Source organism: Camelus ferus, chromosome X (genome assembly GCF_009834535.1).
Source record: "Camelus ferus isolate YT-003-E chromosome X, BCGSAC_Cfer_1.0, whole genome shotgun sequence".
Lineage (NCBI taxonomy): Eukaryota > Metazoa > Chordata > Mammalia > Artiodactyla > Camelidae > Camelus > Camelus ferus.
The window spans coordinates 54,016,667-54,036,045 of record NC_045732.1 but is presented as its reverse complement, the minus strand read 5'-3'; the positions used below and the strand labels follow the sequence as shown (position 1 = coordinate 54,036,045).

Sequence of the window (19,379 nt, the reverse complement as noted above, 5' to 3'; positions counted from 1 at the left end):
TTGTATAGTAAAATTCTAATGCTCAATATAATATTAAGGTGGGGCTTAATACCTCAAAGGTAGGACCTTTAAGAGGTGCTCTAGGAGGGTGGAATCCTCACAAATGGGATTAACACTTTTATAAAAGAGACCCCACAGAACTCCCTAGTTCGCCTCCACTATGTGAGGACACAGTGAGAAGGGCCATCTGTGAATTGGAAGGTGGGCTCTTATGAGACATCATATCTTCTGGGGCCTTGATCTTGGACTTCCCAGCTTCTGGAATTGAGAAATACCTTTCTATTCTTTATAAGCTACTTAGTTTATGGTACTTTTGGTATAGCAGCCTGAATAGACTGTATCTATGTATCTATATATCTATGTATCTATCTATGTATCTATCTTTCATCCCACATCCTTTTCCTGATTTCAGGAAAGAATGTGACAAGCATATTCATGGATATATGTGAAATGGTTGATAAATGTCTGTTATTTTTTTAGGGAACTTGCAGTTTATCATTAAATAAAGTAATAAAGGAAAAAATGTCTAAAGGTAAATGATTGCATTTGGGACTCTGTGTATATATACACCAGGGGGATTGATATCTACATATAGCTCTCTATTTCTTTTAACACTGTGAAAGGTCTAGTTCCTTCCATTCTGTGTTTATTTTTTCTTAATGTAAAGTAAAAGAGACAATTAACTGAACATGATAAGGGCTTTCCAAAGAAGATTCCCAACTTTCAGCCTAAACTCGGAAATGTCTTCCAAAGTGAAGTGGTGTAGAATGCTGCAGTATTTTGGTTTCAGTAGTTCAGACTTTTAGTAAATAAAGCACACATCTCTATAAATCACCTTTATAAATTACACGTAAAAATTCAGCTCCTGGTGCTCACGGAAGACTTGTTTTTATTTATTACAGTTCCACAGAAGTAGAAATGCTCATTTGAGAGTAGCTAGTGTTAACTGTGGTAAGGCCATTCTGTGAAACAAAGTGCTCAGCTGTTCTTTAAAGCAGCTTGTGAATCCATTTTGCTTCAGGCTGAGGAATAAAGTAGAAAAAATTAAATTAAAAAAGTAGAACTTTATTTATCTTCTAATTATAGAGAGTTCCTGGTGTGTTAAAGACTACAATGAAGCACAGAATGTCATAGGTGGAAGGAAACTTAAATATCATTTTTATTATTTCTTACCTACCAAGTAAAAATCTGAAATGGAGTCAGCAATGTTCATGTTAAACAACTTTCCTGGGTGATTCTAATGTCCGCTGAAAGATGTGAAGTACTGAATAATAGTCCAACCACCAGCATTTGTGTAGGAATCAAGTCCTAGGTAATGTTACATTATGAATCTTAAGATCTCACGACTATTTTAGTGGACTAGAACTTCAAAAACTGATAATATAAAAATATAAAAAGTAGAATGCTGATAGTCTCTTCAAATTCTACCACACTAATACGAGTGTTTTCACATTTGCATATTTCTGTCTACTCTTTGTCTACAAACATGCAGGTTTTTGCTTAGTTACAAGCCCATAGTATTTTCCCCTCCTTCTTTCTCTCAATATTATAGTATAAACTTCTTTCTCTAATTCTAAAGGTTTCATAGTATTTGAATGAATGCATGCTATTTTGTTTCATATTTACTAAACCACTCTTCTAATTGTATACATTTAGTTTAATTCCAAAGTTTTTCTCTTACAGCCAGTATTGCAATCATCATCTTTATGCCTAGAGTTTTTTTTATTAGAGGATACACAAAATAAACATAACAAGTAAGTAAATTACATAGTGGAAGGTAGCAAATTTCACAGAAAAAGTAGATGAGGCAAGGATTGGCATGCAATGGTGGAGACTGTTGCAATTTTAAATAGTGTGGTTATATTAGCCTCATTGAAAAATTAAATTTTAAGCAAATATTAGAAAGAGAGAATTAACATTTTAGGTAGAGGAATGGGCCAGTGCAAAAGCCCTAAATAGTATTTCTGAGATGTTTGGAAGGATGCCAATGTGGCTTCATTAGATTGATGAAGAGGAAAATATGAAATAGGAAAGAACAGCAAGTCAGATTATCTAGGACTTTGTTGGCAGTTGTAAGCATTTTGACATTTATTTTGAGTGAAATGGTGAGGTATTAGTTTTTGTTGTTTTCAAATTAGTTTATTTCTCTTTGGTTTAATTTACCTATGTTAATTCTAAATACATTTAAATCAAGTTTATCAATTAAATTTATGTTTAATAAACTGCATCCATTTTATTTGTACAGCTTGCTGAATTCAGCAGATATATACACTTGTCAAAGCACTACCACAATTAAGATTCAGAGCATTTGAATCACTCTTAACAGGTGCTCTGCAAAGTTTTAAGCAGAGGACTGACATGATCTGATGTACATTTTCCAAAGGAACACTCTATTTGCAGTGCTGAGAATATAAAGGGGAATGATTAAAAGCAGGAAAATCTCTTAGGAGGCCACTGTAGTAATATAGGAGAGATATATAGTGGCTGGGACCAGGGTGACAGCAATATAGTTGATGAGAAGTGATCAGATTTTAGATACATCTTGGGGTAACAGGATCCAATAAGAGTTTTGAAAGAAAAAGAATTAAAGATGTCTCTAATGTATCCTAATCTTATTCTTGATCTTAATGAAAATATATCTTGACTTTATTTAACTGTTTTCTGTAAGTTTTTGATAGATAGCTATTATCAAGACAAGGGAATTATCTATTCCTTTCAAAATTAATGTTTTCATCTTAATTATTGAAATTTATAAAATATTTTTCTAAAGACCTATAATTCTAGTTTTCAAGAATAAAGTAGATAAGGATAGAATATAAAGGTGGGATGTTCATGTGATATTTCATGTTTCTATTCTAGTTTCAAAAGAGAAGACAATTGAAAGATGAGCTGTAGGCATTTTCATTTCCTGGGGGAAAAGCTTAAGTTTTATGACAGAAATAGGTATGTATCTGTACTGTTTAACTCAGTGTTTGACGTAGAATATTTGCTCAAGAAATATTTGTTGACAGATGAAACAAAGAAATGACGATGGACAATTTACTGAGTACCACAAATTATTCTAAATATATTCTAAATATAAATTTTCAACTTATAAAATAATAAAACCAGAGCTTGGTCTGGAAAATTTTCAAATGTAATCAGTCAAATATATATATTAACTATCTTCTACATGCCAAAAAATGTTCTGGGTGCTATGATTAATAAAAAGGATTTGGTTCCTGCCCTTGAAGGGCTTTCAGTCTGGTTGGAAGACAATATTAACATCAATCCAATGAATAGATAACAATAAGTGTCATAGGATTCTTAGGGGAAGTTGAGCTTTGAAGAAGACAACTACAGATGGGAACCCAATTGTAGAAAAAAAGGAGAATAATATAAGTGAAGTCATAAAGACAGTAATAACACTAATAAAGTCTTACCTTTGTTTTGGTGATCTAGCATTTACACAACTCTTTCACACCCACTTTCTAATTTGAACCTAATAGCAGTTTGTTCTAGTGAGTAGGTTAGGCATTGTTATTCTCATTGTCAGATGACTTAACCCAAATCCCACATGAAAAAAAACAAAACAAAACAAAACTCTACTACTTAATGGTAGAGTTAAATCTCAAATCCATTTTTCCTGTCTCCTACAACTTAGAAATTGATAGAAAATAAGAGATAGCCAACAACAGTATGGATGAGAAAATAGTTTAGGGATACATATTTGGAAATACCTACAGAAAAGTGAAAATTGAAGCTATAATAATAGAAGAAAGCTTACAAAGATAGTATACAGAGAAGAGGACAAGTAAAAAAAAAAAAACTGAACCATAGGAAACAGCTTTGAGGTCTAAGAAGTGACAGAACTGAATATAGATAAATAGTGGTTAGAAAGGACAAAAGAAAACCAAAGTAGTAGAAATTCAGGAAAGCTGAGGGGGAGACACATTTCCAATGAAAGCAAGAGGTCATAAAGTAATGAGGATGGAGACAAGGCCATAGTACTTGGTAAAAGTTATTACAGGGGACTATTAATAGAGCACTTAAAAAATAACTAGAGAAAAGGGATAAGAAAGGAGAACTAAAGAGACAAAAGCACTTAGAAAAAAGTTAAAAATACAAAATTAGAATTACAAAGGTAGCTAATAAATGAACTAAAAACAAAGATAGAAACATATTAGAAAGAGGGGAGAGAGAATGATGCAGATGAATAAAATCTTCATCCATTTTGGAAGAAAACCAATAGAAAACGTGTACAACTGAGAAGAAACCATACAAATACATCATTTAGAGATATGGAAGTGACCAGCAAACAAAATAAAAACAAACTAACATTAATATGTACTTATGTCTTTCTCTATGTCTGGGCCATTACACTATACTAAATCTCATCATCAAATGCCATGAGATGGCTTCAAATTAAAAACAACTGTAGCTTTGGGAAAAAAAAAAAAAGGATCAAATTAGGTAATTACAGTGTCAGAAAAAAAAGTGACCTCCTAAGTCATGACTCTGTATTGTGTATACATCTTTGAATTCTTTCCAAAAACTCTAGAAATCAGAGTGGTACCTAAGAATTCCTCTATCCTTTCCTAAGAAGGATTCTATAAGGTTTTCATTCAATGTCATTATTATTTCTTGACTTCTAGTAGTTCAGTCATCTCTGCTACCTCATTAGGGGTATCCTTATTCCATCCCTATTCCATCCCTTTTCCAAGTCAATTATGGGAAAACATATGGCCTACTTCTCTCAGGCACCACTAGAGAACACCAAAACCCTCCTACTATGCTGTTCCACACCTGTTTCAATTTATAGTTCATCTAGGTTTGAGTCCTCATTTTGGAGATGAAGGAACAGGCCCAAAGTAGGAAAGGGACTTACTTATCTTATTTTATCATGAAGCAGCATGTGTTTCAGGAAAAAAAAAAAAAGTGTAAATTAAACCAGGCCCCACAGTTCTACAGTCCCTATCTGTTTAACTTGAACTTGTGTTTGACTTATTTCAGATAGAATAAGTACTTTGAAGTGCATTCTAAATTTATGCAGATAACATCTACTTTCCTGGAGTAACAACAATGAATCATCTTGTAGCCTCCTTTTTTGGATTTTCTAGTTATTTGATTGATCTTCTTTTGGCCCCTTAATTAACTGTAGAAATTGACAAGATGTTATTTAATCAAATGCCTAGTATTGAGTAAAATGCCATGTAACGTCTGTGCACTCAGTAAATGACAATACCTGCTAGAGAATGAAATAAGATATCAGTTGATTTTATTGAGCAGAAGGTGACAATTAAAATATTGATTGGTTTATTTATTGACTTAAACAATTTGTACTGAGTTGGTTTCTTTTACCTGTGTTCATATAGCCTGGATGAAATTAAAATCTATATGTGTCATTATTTTTGGAATCTTAATAATACTGGGGCTCCATGAATATGCAATAATACAATACCAGATCCTATACTAGGTACTTTATATTCTTCATTTTCCTATAAGGAATGTCCTGTTATTGCCCTATTTTACATTTGAGGAAAATAATGCTCCAAATGATAAAGAAAGTTCCCTAAAAGTATCCCACTATTAAGTGATAGAGTAAGGATTCAAATTAAAGTTGTCTGATTCCAAAACTATAGATAGTGGCCATTAAATTATACAACATGCATGGCACTTTCTATTTTCCAACAACTTTAATTATTTTGGGAGATATTAGGAAGTCTCTTTTTAAAAATGTATTTCAGTGCAATAAAACCTCAATTATCACAGTGCTCAGAAGTTTGGAGTTGATGACAATTTATTATTTACAGAGGACTAGTTTTTGTGGTTTTTTTTTTTTTTTTAGTCCCCACTGAAAACTATCCTATGGAGAAGATAATTTCCACCAATATAGAAAGCCAAGAATAAATAAAAGAAATTACAGATATATTTGACTTTATAAAAATTAAAAAAAAATTGTATGGCAAAATAAACCATGAAAAAAATCAATGGATATATGACAGTTGTGGACAATCCAAAAAGAAGACAGATGAATTAATTTCTAAATACACAAAGAATGTTTCATAAATTGATAAAAAAAGACATAAATAATGAGAAAAATAAACAAAGGATACAAAGAAATAATTCTGAAATTATTAAACTCAAGCAGACACAAAACATTCAAAAGATGTTAAAACTCAATAGTAATCAAGGAAACACAAATTAAAGTATCAATGAAGTAATTCTGTATCCATTAGAATGGCAAAAGTAAGAACCAAAACAGCTATTTCTGACCAGGATGGAGAGAAGTATGTATTATTTCATTGTCTTTAAATAAAATGGTAACAAACCTTCACTCTCTCTCCTGATCTCTGTACCACTCCTCCCATCCTCTAATCCTCCCCACCCTGTATGTGTGTGTGTGTATGTGTGTATGTGAGTGTGCTTGAAAGTTTGATATAGTAAAGTAAGTCTTGGAGAGAAGTATGGAATGATACATAGTAGGTTGTTGATAAGTGTTATCTACGGAGGAGATAAGAGGAAGCAATGAGTGAAAGTAGAAATGGGGAGTGGGGAGAAAACAAAATTAAAAGACTGAAGTAAAACTAATCTGAATGTAAAATATCCCATTACACAAAATTATGTATGTGGTCATAAATAAGTTGGAAATAAAAACAATAACATTAGATATATATCTACTGGCTTAGAAGGATGACCAGGATAACATTGAGTGATAAGGTAAGCTATAAAGTACTGCACATGAATAGTTTTATTTTAGTCAAAACAAATTATCCATTTATCAATCTATCTGCTTACATATGTTTCTAAATAGAAGAAGATGATAAATGAAAAAGGGACACCAGGTTGCTAACATAGATTACTGCAAGAGGATGCAAGTGTAGGGAACTATGGAGTAGGCATGAGGGTATATAATTTTCTTTATATATTTGTATTGCTTTATTTTTTGTAATAAATTTGTATTACTTTTATTACTAAAATGCATAAATAAAAATTAATCATACAGAAAGAAAATCAATAAGGAAACATTGGTTTTAAATGACACATTAGACAAGATGAACTTAACCAATATATACAGAATATTCCATGCAAAATTAGTGAAATGCACATTATTCTCAAGTGCACATGGAACATCCTCAAGGATAGATCATGTTAGGCTACAAAACAAGTCTTAATAGGTTTAAGAAGAAATAATTCATATCAAACTTTTTTTTTCAACCACAGTGGCATGAAATTAGAAATCAATTACCAGAAGAAAACTGGAAAAATCACAGACATGTGGAGATTAAACAACACGGTATTGAACAATGAATATTTCAAAGAAGAAATAAAAAGAGAAATCAAAATATACCTTGAGACACATAAAAATGGAATTACAACTTACCAAGACACTTGGAATGCAGTAAAAGCAGATCTAAGGAGGAAGTTCATAATGATAAATGCCTGCCTCAAGAAACAAGAAAAATCTTAAGTAAACTAAATTTACACCTCAAGGAACTAGAAAAAGAAGAGCAAACTAAGCCCAAAGTTAGCAGACAGAAGGTAATAACAAAGATCAGAGAAGAAATAAATGAAACAGAGCCTAAAGGAACAATAGAAGAGATCAGTGAAGCTCAGAGCTGGTTCTAGAAAAAGATTTTTAATAAAAGATAAATCTTTGCTAGACTCACCAAGAAGAAAATATAGCTGATTCAAATAAAATCAGACATGAAAGAGGAGACATCTGCTACAACAAATACAACAGAAATACAAATGACCACAAGAGACTACCACATACAAGTATACACTGACAAATTGTACAACTTATAAGAAAGAGATAAATATATGACATACCAAGTCTGAATCATGAAGAAATAGAAAAGCTAAGCAGACTTACTACTAGTAAGCAGATTGAACCAGTAATCAAAAACCACTCAACGAACAAAAGTCTGGGACCAAACAGCTTCACTGGTGACTTTGACCAAATATTTAAACAATTAATGCCAACCATTCTCAAACTCTTGCAAAAATAGAAGAGGAAGTAACACTGCCAAACTCATTTTATGATGCCAGCATTACTCTGATACCAAAACCACACAATAACACCACAAGAAAAAAAGAGATCACTATCCCTGATGAACATAGATGCAAAAAATCCTCAATAAAATGTTAGCAAATTGAGTTCAACAATACATTAGAAGAATCATATACCATGATCAAGTGGGATTTATTCTAGGGATGGATGGATGGTTTAATATCAGCAAATCAATCAATGTGATATATTGCATTCATAAAATGAAGGCTAAAAACATATGGTCATCTCAATAGACTTAAAAATCATTTAACAAGATTAAACATCTATTTATAATAAAAACTCAATAAAGTGTTCCATAGGGAACATACCTCAACATAATAAAAGTCATATATAAGAACCTCACAGATAACATAATATTCAGTGATATCAAATGAAAGCTATTCTTTTGAGATCAAGAACAAGGAAAGGATGCCACTCTCACCACTTTTATTCAACATACTATTGGAAATCCTGGCCTGAGTAGTTATGCAAGAGAAGGAAATAAAAGACATCCAAATCAGAAAAGAAGTAAAACTGTTACTATTTGGAGATGACTTGATACCATATATAGAGAATCCTAAAGACGCCACCAAAAATAGTTCAAACTAACAAATATATTCAATAATGCTGCTGGATACAAAATCAATATGCAAAATTCCATTGCATTTTTCTACACTAATAATGAACAACAGAAAGAGAAATTAAGTAAACAATTCCATTTACAGTTGCATCAAAAATAATAAAGTACCTAGAAATAAACTCAACCAGGGAGATGAAAGACCTGTTCACTGAAAACCATAAGGCAACAATAAAAGAAACTGAAGAATACACAAAAAATGGAGAGCTATTCTGTGCTTTTGGACTGAAAGAATTAATATTGTTGAAATGCCTGTACTCCCTAAAGCAATCTACAGGTTCAACGCAATCACTATCAGAATTCCAATGGCATTTTTAACAGAATAAAACTAACAATCCTATAATTTGTGTGGAACCATAAAAGACCCCAAATAGCCAAAGAAGTCTTGAGCAAAAAGAACAAAGCAGGGCGCTTCAAGCTCCTTGATTTAAAACTATATTACAAAACTATAGTGATCAAAACAGCATAGTTTGGGCATAAAAAAGAGACACTTAGATCAATGGAACAGAATAGAGAATCCAGAAATAAACCCATGCAGATACTGTCAATTAGTTTACAACAAATGAGCCAAGAATATACAGGGGAAAAGACAGTCTCTTCAATAAATTGTGTTGAGAAAACTGGACAGCCAAATGGAAAAGAATGAAAATGGACCATTATCATAAACCATACACAAAAATCTGCTCAAGACAAATCAAAGACTTGAATGTTAAGACCTGAAAACATAAATCTCCTAGGAGTAAACACAGAGAAGCATCTCAACATCAGTCTTGGTGATGATTTTTGGGATTTAACAGCAAAAGCAATGACAAAAAAAAAAAAAAACACTAAATAAGTGGGACTACATCAAACTAAAAAGCTTCTGCATATAAAAGAAGCCATTAACAAAATGAAAAGACAAATCTACAGAACGGGAAATAATATTCGCAAATCATATATCTGATAAGGGGTTAACATAAAATATATATAAATAATTCATACAACTCAATAGCAAAATAAAAATTCAATTAAAATATGGGCAGAGGATCTGAACAGACATTTTTCCAAAGAAGACACACTGATGACCAACAGACACACGAAAAGGTGCTCAAAATCACTAATCATCAGGGAATTGTAAATCGAAATCACAATGAGATATCACCTCAAATTTGTTAGAATGGCTGTTATCAAAAAGACAAGAAATAAGTGTTGGTGAGGATGTGGAGAAAAGGGAACCTTTGTGTACTGTTGGTGGGAATGTAAATTGGTGCAGTCACCAGGGAAAGTAGTATGGAGGTTTTCAAAAAATTGAAAATAGGACCAACATATGACCCAGAAATTCCACTCTTGGGTATTTATGTGAAGAAAATGAAAACAATAACTCAGAAAGATATACGCACTCTCATGTTCATTGCAGCAATATTTAAGATGGCCAAGACATAGAAACAATGTAAGTATCCATCAATTGATTAATAAATAAAATTGTAGAATATATATATATATATATATATATATATATATATATATGTATATTCACACACACACACACACATTGGAACATTATTCAGTCATAAAAAGAAGGAATTCTTACCATTTGCAACAACATGGATGGAACCTGAGGAATTACACTATGTGAAATGTTAGACAGAAAAAAGACAAATACTGTATGATCTTGCTTATATGTAGAAACAATTAAAAAACCGAAAACAAAAACAGAAAAACAGAGATACAGAAAAACTGAGATACAGGGAACAGATTGGTTGTTGTCAGATGTGGAGATGGTGGGGAGTAGACAAAATGGGTGAAAGGGGTTAAAAAGTACAAATTTCCAGCTATAAAACAAATAAGTCATGGAGATACAACATTTAGTAGGGTAACGTTAGTTAATAATACCATATGTATATTTGACAGTGCTAGGAAAGTAGATTTTAAGTTTTCATCACACATAAAAATATTTTGTGACTATGCACATTGATGGAGGTTAACTAGACTTATTGTGATGATAATTTCTAAACAGATATAAATATCCAATCATTATGTTGTATACCTGAAACTAATATAATGATGTATCTCAATTATTTCTAAATAAAAAAATAGAAAGAAAAAATTAGAATGGAAAACAAAACACTTTAAACTTAACACTCTAGTTTTCCACCTCAGTAAGTGGAATATAATGAATTCTTCATCCATAGTGGAAGATCATGTCAAGCTTTACAAACATAATTTCAAGTGTGAATTCTTTAAATCCAGGAGTATAAACAGAGGTGACATTGAAACAAGGCACTAGCCTTACTTATGTGCTGCTATGAGAACCAACAGGACTCTGGTGGAAGGAGTAAGGGCATGGTTCTTCAAACTCATACTAAAAGAGACCTAAGATACATGACACAGTCTCATCATAAATTCCCCACACACATGCAAGAAGGATACATATGTTTCCTTTTCAGACATCCGCTTAGAATGTAAACTGTTCTATTGTGACTTCTCTGCCCCACTTCCAAAATGTTTGTTGTTTGGTCATTTTAGTCTAATATTGCTAGAGTAGAAATGCTTGGGTAAATGGATGTCAGAAGCCACTAGGGTGATATGATCTGCAGCTATTTTAGAGAGCCCAAATTTCTTAACTGATCAAATGTAGGCCACGTGCTGCTTTTGGAACTGCAGATAAAGGAATGATAAAACAGATCAGGTTCACTATTGCATGGAGCCTGATTTCAAATGATGAATATAATTAATAAGCAAATAAATAAATATAGAATTTTATATAAAGATACATTCTATGAAGAGGAATAAAGTAAGATTCAGGGTTAGAAGAGTGACTGGAGTATTGTTGCAAGAGGGGATGACGTAGGATATGCTAATCAGGGAAGGTTTCTCTAAAGAGATAATATAATATTTAATCTGAAAAACTAAATGATGAGAAGGATTAGTCGTGCAAAGATCTGGGGAGAAGCATTCCAAGCAGAGGGAATAGCATATGCAAATGCTTGGCAAGAAAACAATCTTAATGTGTATGAGAAACAAAAAGAATGCTAGTTTGCCTAGATCATAAAATGAAATAGAAAATTGGTTCAAGATGAGGATGGAAAATAGGCAAGGACTGAATAATGTAGGCATTGCAATCCAAGGTAAGACACCTAGTTTATTCTGAATGTAATGAGAAACCACTAGAGTGTTTTAAGCAGTGGAGAGTAGAGGTAGCAAGATTAGTATTTCAGCAGTATTTCAGCAGAGGATGATGATGATGGGGACCACTAAGGTGGTAGTGATTGAGATGGAAAGAAGTGAACTGATCCATGATAGATTTTGGAGTTATGGTAGACAAGTCTTATTGATTGATTACATGTGGGGGATGAGGAGAAGAGCAGAATCACAGATTACATCCAGGTTTTAAAAGATCAAATGAGTGGACAACAGTGCCACTTACTAAGGTGGAGAATACTGGGGAAGAATAGGTTTTAGGATGAGTTGAGTATTATTGGAATATGTTAGGTTTGAGATGCCTAGTAGATTCTATACTGAAAATTTCAAGTAGTTGATTAGATATAAATAATTTAGGATTCATTGGAGAGACCAAAGCTGAATATATTAATTTTGGGGTCATCAATACATAGTTGGTATTTAAAACTATTGAATTGGATGGACTCACCAAGGGAGAATTTTAGATAGAGAAGGCCCAGGACCAAGTCTTATATCATATCAACATTAAAGGGGAAGAACAGTAGGATACAATAAAGGTGGTGAAATACAACTAGTAAGTAGGGAGAAAAACAGGAAAGCATACAGTCAAGTAAAGTAAGTGTTTTTAAAAAGAAGAAAAGGTTGATTTAAATGCTGCTGGATTGTAAAGTAACATGAGGAGAGAAGAGAAACCAGAATATGTGGTTACAAAAAGTATTTGGTAATCTTGAAAAGAATAGTTTCAGTTAAGTGATAGGGATGGAAGATCCTAACTGGATGGTAGTCATGCAGACAGAAGTGTATTAAAGAGACTTAGTATGAATATATATAAGCCCAGAACATGCCCTGAAAATTGTTTCTTACAATTAAAATTAACCCTTGGCTCCAACTTGTTTTCTTGTATTTTACTTATTTTTCATAAAAAAATGCTTTTGGAAAAGAATTCAGCTTTTTGAGGGTCCATTTTTTTCATTTACCTTAAAATTATCCACAAATACATTTTCATTTCATATAAATTTTGTTGCTCTATTGGCTATCCACTCATTAACTCAATCTCTAAGCTGACCCCTGAACAAGGGAGTCATTAATCAGCTTTGAGTATCAAAGCTGACATATTAAGTCCAGCAAGAGAAATTCAGGCTTTTTGAGAGAGATAAAAGGATTTATAAATCCCTCCCCCAAATGGAAGATATATGAAGAGCAAATGAAGATCAATACATAAAATTTTATTATAAACCAGGGATAGAAAAACTTGAAACACAAGGTAAAGGGAGATTCTCACTGATCTAGAAGATACTAGAAGCCCTTTGAGAAGGAAGAATAAGAGGACTGGGAGGAATAGGAGAAAAGGAGGGAGAAAATTAATTAATTATAAGGATCAAGGTCAAGAATCAGCCACAATATACAGATGTTCTGAGTTTAGCAGGACAGATAGCATCAGACCTACCATGCTAAGAATAGACAACACTGTGTGAAAGCAGAGGAAACAGAGACCAGAAACCATTCAAATGAATGCACCTCAACCAAAAATCGGAGAGCCAGCAAGGGAGGACAACAGTGGAACAGGAGCCCTTCTATCCAAAATGAGATGTCTAACTAAGCTTCCCCTTACAGCCAGGTTTTGGAAGAAAGGGGATTGAAGGGGAGATCCTTGGGAAGTGAGAAATAGAAACTCTGAATTTCCAGAGTATCTCCAAAAAGACTGGATTAACCTCAAAGAGACTGTTATAAACCAAAGAAGACCTAGTCACTTCTGGCAAGTTAACATCTTTTCCTAATTAGCAGTAAGAATGACAGTTCATAAAAAAGTTTATTTAGTTCAGATATGGATTAAACAATTTTTTGCATATCTGTATCCTAGTATGTTATTTTTCTACCCTGCTATGTCTGAATTTTGGTTGAGTTTTTGCTATATTCAGCAACCTCCTAGGAATGTCTTTATATCTCACTTAAATCTGTCCTTTAGAAGTTTTAGTCAATTTTCATTTTTGTTTAATGTTAAGTATAAAATAGTTAACCACTTTTGTAATATGACTCTTTTTACAAGTAATTATAAATGTTTTCTTAAATCACAAGCCAATTCTCTGCTCCAAAGTAAATATTATTCTTCACTTTTTGGCATTTGTTTTGCAACTTTTGAGTCCTTTTGAAGTACTCTTCATCTTTCTCATCTGTGAGACCTAAACTTGTCAACATTCCAGTAAAAGAGAACTACTCTTTAGAAAAAATATAAATTTAAACTTTTAAAATCTGTCATTTTTGATCCAATTTTTTCTAAAGATAAAACAGGAATAAACATACCAAAGGAGCATATCTCGGTTTTGGAGGTGGAGGAGGCATCTGGCACTGACAGAGACGTTTGACCCTAGGTGATGGCAGTAAAGGCTCACAAGGAGGTAGTGGTGGTCTTTCCCTTGATGGAGGAACTCTACCTGCACCTATTTTTTCTTCTTTTTGTTTGAATGTAGTCCTTCTGGATGGCATTTTGAATTCTCTCTTTAGATTCTGTGCTTCCTTCTTTGAATCTGTAGATGTGGCATCTGATTCATCAGCTTCTCTCTTTTTAGGCCCAAGTTTATACAGTGACTCTTCAGATTCAGCATCTGAGCTTCTGACTATTTGGGGCTTCTTTAGGTCTTTCTTGGAAGACACATCAGATTCAGCATCAGTAGACTCTACATCCTTTATTGCATCCTTCCTGGCGCCTTTCTTTGAATCTTGCATAATTTTCTTTGCATCTTTTCTATCCTTCTTTGACTCCCAGTCAGACTCAGTTTCAGTAGACTCTTCAGACTTCATTGCAGACTTCTTTTTGACATCTTTCTTTGAACCTTTCTTCTCCTTTGAATCTTTTTTACCCTTTTTAAAATCCCTTTCAGATTCAGAATCAGCATCAGTAGAACTGGTGTCCTTCTTGACATCCTTTTTCTTGCCAACTTTCTTTGAATCTTTCTTACCCTTCTTTGAATCTTTCTTTGCATCCTTTGAGTCTACAGATTCTGCATCAGTAGACTCTGCATTCTTCTTGGCATCTTTTTTCTTCTCATCTTTCTTTGACTCTTTCTTACCTTTCTTTGCATCCTTTGAGTCTACAGATTCTGCATCAGTAGACCCAGCATCCTTCTTTGCATCCTTTTTCTTATCATCTTTCTTACCATCTTTCTTACCCTTCTTTGAATCTTTCTTTGCATCCTTTGAGTCTCCAGATTCTGCATCAGTGGACCCAGCATCCTTCTTTGCACCCTTTTTCTTATCATCTTTTTTACCATCTTTCTTACCCTTCTTTGACTCTTTCTTTGCATCTTTTGAATCTACAGATTCAGCATCAGAACCCTTCTTTGCATCCTTTTTTGCATCCTTCTTTGGAGGCTTCTTTGAATTGTTCTGTGAGTAATTCTTTAACCACATATCAAATTCCATGGGTTCAGCACCAGACTCTTCAAAACACATCACTGAATCCATATTTGAACTACTTTTTGAGCTAGTCTCTGATTTGACATCCAAATTGTTTTTTGAGCTCTTAGAATACTTCTTTGTACATATGGATTCAATATCTGTCTCCTTGGAATTTTTTGAATCTCTCTTATCCTTTTTTTGATGTTTTATTGAGATTGAATTAGAATATTTGGATTCTGGGATTGTTTCTGATTTACACTTTGACTTCTCAGATAGTTTACTTTCATGGGATGATTTTGATGGAGTATTATCTGTTTCATTTCCTCTTTTAGGTTTATCATCATTTACTGTTTTCTTGTATTCTGGAGTTGTTTCACGTGAGCCTGTATTTTTTTTGGAAACTTTCTTCAAAGTTGTTCCTTTATTGTCATCTTTGGACCTTTTAGTTTGTGCCTTTTTAGGATGGGTTATAGGAGAATAAGGATGTCTGAATGAAGTCTGTCTCCTGACAGTTAAGTAAATAGATGGCCTCGGAAAATTTTTTCTTAAAGAATGCCTTATCCATATATGAGCTGGCTTCTGAACTTCCTCTAAATTTCTTTTGTCATGTCTCTGAAAAGATTGATTAGAATAATGATAAGCTTTTTTTTGAGCAAGTTATATCTTTTTATATTGAATCCAAGAAATAATCTAGCTTTTCAATAACTATCTATTAAAAATTGCATTTTTTTTCTTTTTCAGCGTTCTGTGTGTGTTTGTTTGTGTATGTGAGATAATTCCATTTTGGAAATAAAATGAATTTAGGAGAAACCTTAGAGTTTCCTCAGTGATTCATATTGGGATCAGAGTAGGCCTACAATGATCCATGACATTTCAGGTCCTGTCCTCACAACTGATAGTAGGTTCCCTTTGGAGTCCTACCTGGAAAGCTCTTTTGAAACATTTTGTGTACCCTTCAGCCCCAAGTTAGATAAGAAATAAGCTGATGCCCTTGAATATTGTCATAATAATTCTTGTGATATGCTATGATTCTCTAGGCTTGAGGCCTAGCCTGATTTCTACTCTTGCTTTCCAGGTCTCTGATCAAATTGAAAGCCTAAGTTTCTTCTAAGAAGAACTGCCAAAAACAAAGACATAAAATAAAACAAGTGTTTTATCCACATTAATTGGTTTAGCAGTAGTGTATTTTTTTCACTCCCACCCAAACTTTTGTCAAATCTGGTTGTCATAGTGGCCACATAGACTAATTTTACATTTACTTGTTATAATCCTTCAACTATCCAGTAGGGACATCACCAGTCAGTGAAATGGTTATATGGGCTTAAAGGAAAACTGTAAAGAGAAGGATGAAACTTGGATCTCTACAAATGTAATAAATGGTCCTTGAATAAAGCATTGACTGTAACTCTGCTTTGGGAGATGCTTTAAAGTATATTCTGACATCACCATGGGTGAGCTCTGTAGGCTACTGCTTCTGTTACTTGATAGATTAACAGATTAACTCCATTTTATAAAAACAGTAGAAAACTTGAATCTCTGTGTATCTAGTATGTGAATGCCAGGTTAAAGAACATGGAGAGGCCTTGAAATCTCATCAAGATTGGCTCTCTTTCTAGGATTCAAATTTTAGATATTTTTGCAGCTGGTAAATATTTCCTGAGAGATCCCATCAGTTGCAGCATTAGACTCTCCAGCTTGCCTAGCCTATGTGCTATATAATGCCTTTGAAATGGAGAACCACATATAAATAAAAGTTTAATCTGAAATAGTTGGGGGTAATCTGCTTTACAGAGAATCATACATTTAAAATATATGATTCCAATAGGTAGCAAAATTCAAATGACTTATATTTTATTTATATTTATATATTCTATCATCTTAGATTTAGTTAAAAATGACCTTTTCAATACTTACAGGAACTGTGATTTGTAATTCTGAAGGTCTTGATCTCTTTTTTCTACCTGGCTGGGGTGGTTTGGGAAATGTTAAAGTGAAGTATTGTTGATTCCATAATTTTCTGCTTGACTCATTGACTGAAATGACAGAAGATAATAAACAGTTTGCATTAATAACCAAACTTTCATCAGCCATGAAATATTCTTGAGTAAAAAATATATTGCTTAATTAAATTAAATTATAAATAAAAATATACCTTTCCTCCTGGAGTTTGTATTTTATTTGCATATTTGCATATCAGTTAGGGGGAAAAAGCAGATTTCTCCATGTGGCAATACATTTTGCTAACATGACATTTATACTTTTATGTTCTAGATTAAACCAGTTTTCACAACAGTTACTTATATCATAATAGTTGCAATAATACAATCAAACAGTAGGAATGGAATGTAGGGAGGATTCCTGGATCCTTAGAAACATCTCCATCATTTCCTTTATCTTGCTTTTCTTCTTTATGTAATTTTGGCTAGATTGCAGCACATATGATTTATTTTTTTTTAACTTCTATTTTTAACTGAAGTATAGTCAGTTTACAATGTTGTGTCAATTTCTGGTGTACAGCTTAATGTTTCAGTCATACCTAAACATACATATATTCATTTTCATATGATTATTCATTGTAAGTTACTCCAAGATATTGAATATAGTTCCCATGATACACAGTAGAAACTTTATCTATTTTACATATAATAGTATTTGCAAATCTCAGACTCCCAATTTATCCCTTCCCACTCATTCCCCCTGGTAATCATAAGTTTATTTTCTGTCTGAAAGTCTGTTTCTGTTTTGTAAATAGGTTCATTTGTGCCTTTTTTTTTTTAAAGATTCCACAAATAAGTGACATCATACAGTATTTTTCTTTCTTTCTGGCTTACTTCACTTAGAATGACAATCTCCAGAACTACTCATGTTGTTACAAGTGTCATTATTTTATTCTCTTTTATGATTATTATTCCATTGTATAAATACACCATAGTTTCTTTATCCAGTCATCTGTCAATGGACATTTAGGTTTTTTCCAATTCTTGCCTATCGTAAATAGTGCTACTATGAACATTGGAATGCATGTATCTTTTTGAATTAGAATTTCCTCTGGATATATACCCAGGAGTGGTATTGCTGAATCATAGGACAAGTCTATTTTTAGTTATTTGAGGAATCCCCTTACTGTTTTCCATAATGACTGCATCAAACTACATAACCACCAGCAGTGTAGGAGGCTTCCTTTTTCTCCACACCCTCTCCAGCATTTATCATTTGTGGACTTTTTTTTCTATCTATTATTGAGTTATAGTCAGTTTACAAGGTTCTGTCAATTTCCAGATTAGAGCACAATTTTTCATTTATACATGAACATACATATGTTCATTGTCGCATTCTTTTTCACTGTGAGCTACCACAAGATCTTGTATATATTTCCCTGTGCTATACAGTATAACCTTGTTTACACTGCTGGCAGGAATGCAGTTTGGTGCAGCCACTGTGGAAAACAGTATGGAGATTCCTCAAAAGACTAGGAGTAGACTTACCATATGACCCAGGAATTCTGGTCCTGGGCATATATCCAGAAGGAACCCTACTTCAAAAAGACATCTCCACCCCAATGATCATAGCAGCATTATTTTCAATAGCCAAGACATGGAAACAGCCTAAATGTCCATTGACAGATAACTGGATAAAGAAGAAGTGGTATATTTATACAATGGAATACTATTCAGCCATAAAAAAACGACAACATAATGCCATTTGCAGCAACATGGATGTTCCTGAAGAATGTCATTCTAAGTGAAGTAAGCCAGAAAGAGAAAGAAAAATACCATATGAGATTGCTCATATGTGGAATCTAAAAAAAAAAAAAAAAGAACATAAATACAAAACAGAAACAGACTCATAGACATAGAATACAAACTTATGGTTTCTGGGGGGAGGGATGGGAAGGGATAACCAAGATTTGTGGACATTTTAATGATGGCCATTCTGATTGATATGAGGTAATATTTCGTTATAGTTTTGATTTTCATTTCTCTGATAATTAGTGATACTGAGTCTTTTTTTTTCATGTACCTATTGGCTATTTGTATGTCTTCTTTGGAGAATTGCTTATTTCAGTCTTCTGCCTATGTTTGGATTAAGTTGTTTGTTTTTTTCTTGTTAAGTTGTATGAGCTGTTTATTTATTCTAGGAATTAAGTCCTTGACA

At 33.0% G+C, this 19,379-nt stretch overlaps 1 protein-coding gene across 1 annotated transcript; it reads right to left on the bottom strand.

Moving 5' to 3' along the window:
• Positions 1–956: 956 nt before the first annotated feature.
• CYLC1 (cylicin 1) lies at positions 957–18,321 on the bottom strand (the record flags this gene model as incomplete). Its single annotated transcript, XM_006194340.2, has 4 exons — positions 957–1,022; positions 14,130–15,836; positions 17,139–17,257; positions 18,285–18,321. Coding segments are annotated over 4 exons (1,896 nt in total), but the record flags the coding sequence as incomplete, so codon positions are not given.
• Positions 18,322–19,379: the final 1,058 nt, after the last annotated feature.